At 48.8% G+C, this 6,000-nt stretch overlaps 1 protein-coding gene across 1 annotated transcript in view; it reads right to left on the reverse strand.

The window, feature by feature from the left end:
- TRPC3 (transient receptor potential cation channel subfamily C member 3) overlaps nucleotides 1–3,321 on the reverse strand; it is a 72,694-nt gene extending 69,373 nt beyond the window's left edge. The window contains exon 1 of the mRNA XM_066631883.1: nucleotides 3,101–3,321. Within this exon, the coding sequence (XP_066487980.1) occupies nucleotides 3,101–3,321 (221 nt within the window). The remainder of the gene's footprint in view (nucleotides 1–3,100) is intronic.
- Nucleotides 3,322–6,000: the final 2,679 nt, after the last annotated feature.

A 6,000-nucleotide genomic window follows, 5' to 3' on the forward strand; every position in this document is an offset into this window, starting at 1 on the left:
TCTAGCCTCTTTCTAGGTACCAACTCCTACATTAGAAGGAAAGAAGTCATGGCTTCATGTATCAGCCTGAAACTTGTTATATAAGGTACTGTTGTAGGGGAACCAAATGGGGTTGGTAAGTTATGGGCCAGAAAAGCTGGGTCTGGCCATGGGATATTTTTAATTGTTTGGACCTAACTACTTAATAAACAGAACTGTTAGGGGTTTTTTTTCCCCTTTTCTCTTTTTTGCCTAAGGGTTCTGTGAAAAAATTACTGAGATGCTAAGGACACTGTGAACCAAGAAAGTTTGGGAACCTCTGGTATATACCATAAAACAAAAGGCTTAATATTTACCACCTCTAGCTATGCCAGTGAAACTGGTATTTGAAAGTTCCATTTATGACAGCCAAATGGCACAGATTAAGATGTACCTAAAAATGTCCTCCAATCTCTCTTCTTCCACATGTCATTCCTTGATTCTGACAAATCTGACCATGTTAAAATATAAAGAAAGTTCAGAGGAAAGCTATTTTTTTTCCCATTGGCAACAGAGCAAAATGATGCACCAGCTCCCAAGACCTGGGCTGACAGAGGAATTAGAGCTTCTCAGCAGCTATTTTAGTGGTTTGAGAGAAACTCCCCTGACTTATCCATTGCCATTAAATAAATGCTTTCAATGTCAATTAAACATATTGACCAGGATATTAAAACTTGCAAGACTGATGCACTCTTACATTTTCATGAAACATATCAAACCACAACGATAGGCAAGAAAATCTCACTTGGGCATATTAAACAGCTCTTTCACAAGAATTGTATCATATCTATTTAAAAGGAAGAAACAGCCTCTTCAAAATGAATAGAAGCAGAGGAGAAAAGATGCTTCTGTGTAAACAGGTCAGCCATCACTAGGCTCCCAGTACCCGAGCCTGAATGTTCCCAATTCTGTGACCTAGCACTTAAAATGTTAAAAAAAAAAAAAAAAGTAGATCAGTGGCTGACCTGCAAACAGAGGTTTGTAAGATAATGGAGGACACCAAGGGGTGCTGCAGAATCATTCCCCACACATTTTATTGCGGTGGGCAGGTGGGCTGTGGGGTTTAGGAATTTTAAAATACTGCCTTATGTCTTCTGTTTGAGATAAGCTACCATCACAAGCTTATTCCTCCCATTTTTCTTCCAGGGTGGCTTACAAAGGCCTCCCCCTGCCCATTTTCTCCTCACAACAAATCTGTGAAGAAGGTTAAGCTGCAAGTGTAACTAGCCCAAGGTCAGTGAGCCTCAAGTCTGCAGAGGTCTTTGAACCAGTCTTCCCAATTCCACCCCCATATGCTAACAACTACATCACACCAGCTCTCAGTCTGCAATATATTTAAAGCAGAAAACAGGCACCAATTGGTGGCAAATTTCTGAAGCCTGTATGCCCAGAAATCTAAGGTGTGGGAACTGGATGTGGTGACTCAGTGGTGAGGTAAAAGGCATCAGGCAACTGTTTTATCATGGAGGAATTCTCAACTATTTTTCTACATGTTCCAGGGCTCAGCAATTTCTACCCGAATCTCAAGCCTCGCACTTCTATTTATTACACGTTGACCAACTCAGGTCTCAATATTTTTCCGCCTCACATCAATTCAGATGAAGTGGAAACCAGTTTTTCATTCCACCAAGTGGCATCTACTCTAAACCATGATTCAACTCCCAGGAAAGATCACCAATTCCATCACCATTATTCAGGAACTGCCTTTACTGCCTCTACAGCCCTCTCAGCGGTATCCTTCACTTTCACGAAAAGTAGACGTCAGAGTTGGAAAGTACATCCAGATCAACTGTCTTTCATCATGCACTATTAGTTACAGGAACTCATGCAAGGATGTGGCCAGCCTGCACCACACTCCACAGTGTGTTACGCTTAGTTCCTGTTGAGCACTGAGCACTCCATGTCCTGGTTTTCCTTCCTATCACCCACTAAGAAGATACATACTTCCCTTTGGCTGATCCACAAGCATTTCCAAATGAAGTGTGGGTGATCACTTGGCATTCTGACCAGTGCACCAGATACAGTATTCACAATTACACAGGGACCAATTACTAATTTGGGTTGATTAGCAGAATCAAGATGGGGAGACAGCAACTATAGCACCTAAACAATCACATGATTACAACCAGCCAGGCTAACAAGTGCCTCTTTAAAACTTTCCACCCATTTCAGGTTCGCTGTTCGGTTGCCATGTCAGTCAATGAGAAAAGCCCATCTGGATGCACCCTAAAAAACTGTACACTTTCCTGATTCCTGGCAATCTTCCTCCCTCTCCTCACTCACTATCAGCAGCTTTTTTCTTATTCTTTTAGTGAATTTGTCCCCATGTACAGGGACATTTTCCTACTATTTCCTACTAATTTATTTTGGCAGAAACTGAACTCAGCTGCTGACCTCATGGCCCATTTCAAGATTTTCACACAAGCACACTGGAACAAACTTAGGGCAGGGATACGCCGAAAAGGGCAAATGTGCTGCTTTATTAAGAAAACATTTCAAAGTGGAGCCAGCCATCCTGGGTGAAAGAGGCGCGTACCTGCATGAAATGCAGGAAGGTTTGTTTCAGCACAACAGGAGGCAGGCACACCCAGTTGAACTCCTAGGCACCCTAACTGGCAAAGGAAGCCACATACCAATGGCCACACTCCCACTGGTATCAGTTGCTCGGGATGGCACACCAGATGGCAGACAACAGCAAACCGTTACAAGTACTGGTAGTGAACAGTTATGGAAAAAGCTAGAAAACTTTAGCATGAATCCCTGCACCTTTAGTCTCAGTCCTAACCCTTTCCTCTGTGTGCGCGTGTACACATCTTGATTGTGTCACCTCCCTGGCTTCCCAGCACTAAAGCTGCAGCTGAACCCCCCTCCCAACTGTGCCTTGCCCTCCTCAGCCAGATTCCCACGATGCCACCACCAACTAACTGTTGGCTACCCAGCCAGGAAGGAAGAGCCCAAACTTCGAGGCGCACCTGCAGAGATGCCACGACGGGTCTCCATCTCCCCTCCCAGGAGTGGAGCTGCCCGCCCACCGCCCAGTCCCACACTGACCCAACCCCAGGGGGCCCCCTTTCACACGTACATGCTGCCCAGCATGGGCGAGGGCGGGTAGCAGCCGTAGGTTTCCCGCTGGGTCTTCACCGCCCTCTGCTGCAGCTGGGGGGGCTCCAGCCCCCCGTTGACTCCCCTCCAGCCCCGGCGTGGGGGCTGCTGCTGCTGCTGCTCCGCCGCCCCCTCGTCCTCCTCCTGCGGGGGGAAGGCGACTCCCCCCTGCTCCTTGCCCCTCTTGCCCTTGCCGGACATGCTGGCGCGCCTTGAGCCTGCCGCTCCGCTGGCACTGGCCGCCCTTGGGCTGCCGAGGAGGAGAAGCCTTGGCCAGCCCAGCGCGCCCGGCAGGCTGCGCCAAGGAGGAAAGAGGACTGGCCCCCGCTTCCCGGGCTCCCTCTCCTGCTCTGCGGCTCGGACAGCCTCCTTGCTCCAGGGAGGGACGGCGGGCGAGGCACCAGCCAGCCCGGAATATAAATCCTGGAGCAAGCGGCGGGGGGAGGAGGAGGGCGCGCAGCAGCAGCAGCCGCCCTTCGTCCGCGCACCGTGGCGCGCGCGCAGGAGGCGCAAACAGAACAGCCCGACTCCCATCGGGGCGCTCGAAGCCGTGCCAGGCGCGCTCTGGCTGCCACAGCCCCTAAGGAGTGCAGGGCCCAAGTCAGGTGGGCGAAGGGGGCCATTTGCACCAGGGGCCTGCCATGGTGGGGAGGCAGGTGAGGCAGTGCCTCTCCAAGGAGGTCCTTCGAAAAGCAGCGCCGCCGCCCTGGGAGATGCTGGAGCACGTGGTTTGAGAGTGCTTGGGCAACTCACAGGGCAGTGGTGCTGCTTTTCAAAGGATTCCCATAAGGAGGCACTGCCTCACCTGCCTCTCCACCCACTGCACATGGGTTGAGAAGGCTTGAGCATTTCACAGGGCAGGGGCACTGCTTTTTGAAGGACTCCTGCAAGGAGGTATTGCCTCATCTGCCTCCCCACCCAACTCTTGTGGGTTGAGAGTGCTTCAGCATCTCACAGGCAGCAGTGCTGCTTTGAAGCACTCCCATAGGGAGGCACTGCCTCACCTGCCTCCTCACCCACCACACATTCCTGATTTGTACCCAGTCCCAGGGTCAAAAAAGGGGGCCCAGGAGCCAAAGGAGAGGGCCCAGAAATTTGCTGGGATCTTACATTTTCCTATCTGCTCAGGCTTGTTGCCCAAACGGGATGCTGGGAACACTACCACAAGCTTGCAGCTGCACCTACTGCAGCTACTGGCAAGACATATATACTCGACCAGGGGTGTCCAAACTTTTTGGCAGGAGGGCCACATCATCTCTCTGATATTGTTTCAGGGGCCAAGGGGAAAAAAATTAATTTGCATTTCAAATTTGAATAAATTTACATGAATGAATATATTAGAGATGGAACTTATCTGAATGAATTAAGGTCTTGCAATAGCTCAAGGCCTATGAAATCAAAGGCCCTGCACAAAGCAAAGCCAGCCTTTCCTATGCTGCTACTGCTACATCACAGACATGAAACAGAAAGCAGTGGAGGGAGCCCTCGTCCCACAGCTCACACAAGAGGTCAAACAGTTGACCATCAAGCTGAGAGCAGTTGCATCAATCTAGTGCAGGCTCCAGCAAGTCACAGGAGGTCCAGAGGCTCAATGGAGACTGGGTGCTCTCTGTGGGGCAGATTGGTTGTTCTTGAGGGCTGCAGGTGGCCCCAGGGCCAGGGTTTGAGCACCCCTGTGCTAGACCAAGGAATGCATAACACAGTGTCAAATCTGGGAGGAAACTGACCTGCTACAGTAGCTCTTTGGCTTTTGGATCTGCTTACCATTATTTATTTATTTAAAAGATTTATACCCCACCTTTCGTCTGCTGAAGCAGATACAATAGAATAAAAAATACAATATAACAATAGAAAATAAATTATAAATAAAATAGGGGGGACAAAACAGCAATTGGAGGAGGGCAAACAAATACTCAAGGAACTACGACAGAGGCACAGGAGGCAGACATCCCAAATGCAAAATGAAATAAAAATGTTTTAAGCCCTCACCAAAACACCATGAGGGAGGGGGTAGATCTTAATTCTCCCTGTAGGGAGTTTCATAATTGTGCCACCATTACAGAGAAGGCTTGCCCCCGTGCCACCATCCCCATGTATATACATAAAGGAGTGTATAGGATCTCAGGGACAAAGCTGCAAGACTACAGCTGCTGAAGAAGCAATTTTTGGTTCGCGCAGGACACTTTCCATTCTAGTTTGAGCCTAAACACGATGATGCTAATTTTCTGCATGATTTTCTATATTTAAAAGATTTTAGAGAGACTTAGGCGCATGTTTGGTTTTCCATATTACTGTAGCTAGCTGCTGATGCCACATGGGTGGGTAGACCTGGCTCCAAAGACTTTTCCAGCTGTCTCCACTCTCCACCCTCCCTCCCACCCTGTTTTGCCCCTCCCTGCCCCCATTCTGTTCCCCTCCTCCATTCTGTCACCACCCTCCTCTGCTGTGTTTCACCCCTCTGCCTTTGCAGAGGGGCCCAAAAGAAACTTTGTACTCCCTGATAAAATTCCTCTCAGAGGCCCTGAAGGAGTGCATTTGCTAATGGAAATGAAATGGATCACCCGCCTGCATGGCTTGCTCTTCAGAGGCGGATGTGCCATTTACACTTAACTTAGCCGTGCAGATGATAGATAATTATGAATGCTGCTTAGGGTGTAAATGGCTCATTCAGCTGCAGTTCACCAGAACGAGTGATGCAGTTCGGATGCATGACTTGATACAGACTCGATAAAAGAAACTTTGGACTTTTCAGATGCTCCTGGTTGTACCTGTAGGGTAGAAAGCAGAAGAGAACCAGTTTTAAACTAAATGCAGAGTCATAGGAACATAAGTCCTTCTGGATCAGGCCCAGAGCCCATCTAGTCTAGTTCCCTGTATCTC

The sequence above is a fragment of the Tiliqua scincoides genome, chromosome 6 (genome assembly GCF_035046505.1).
Source record: "Tiliqua scincoides isolate rTilSci1 chromosome 6, rTilSci1.hap2, whole genome shotgun sequence".
Taxonomy (NCBI): domain Eukaryota; kingdom Metazoa; phylum Chordata; class Lepidosauria; order Squamata; family Scincidae; genus Tiliqua; species Tiliqua scincoides.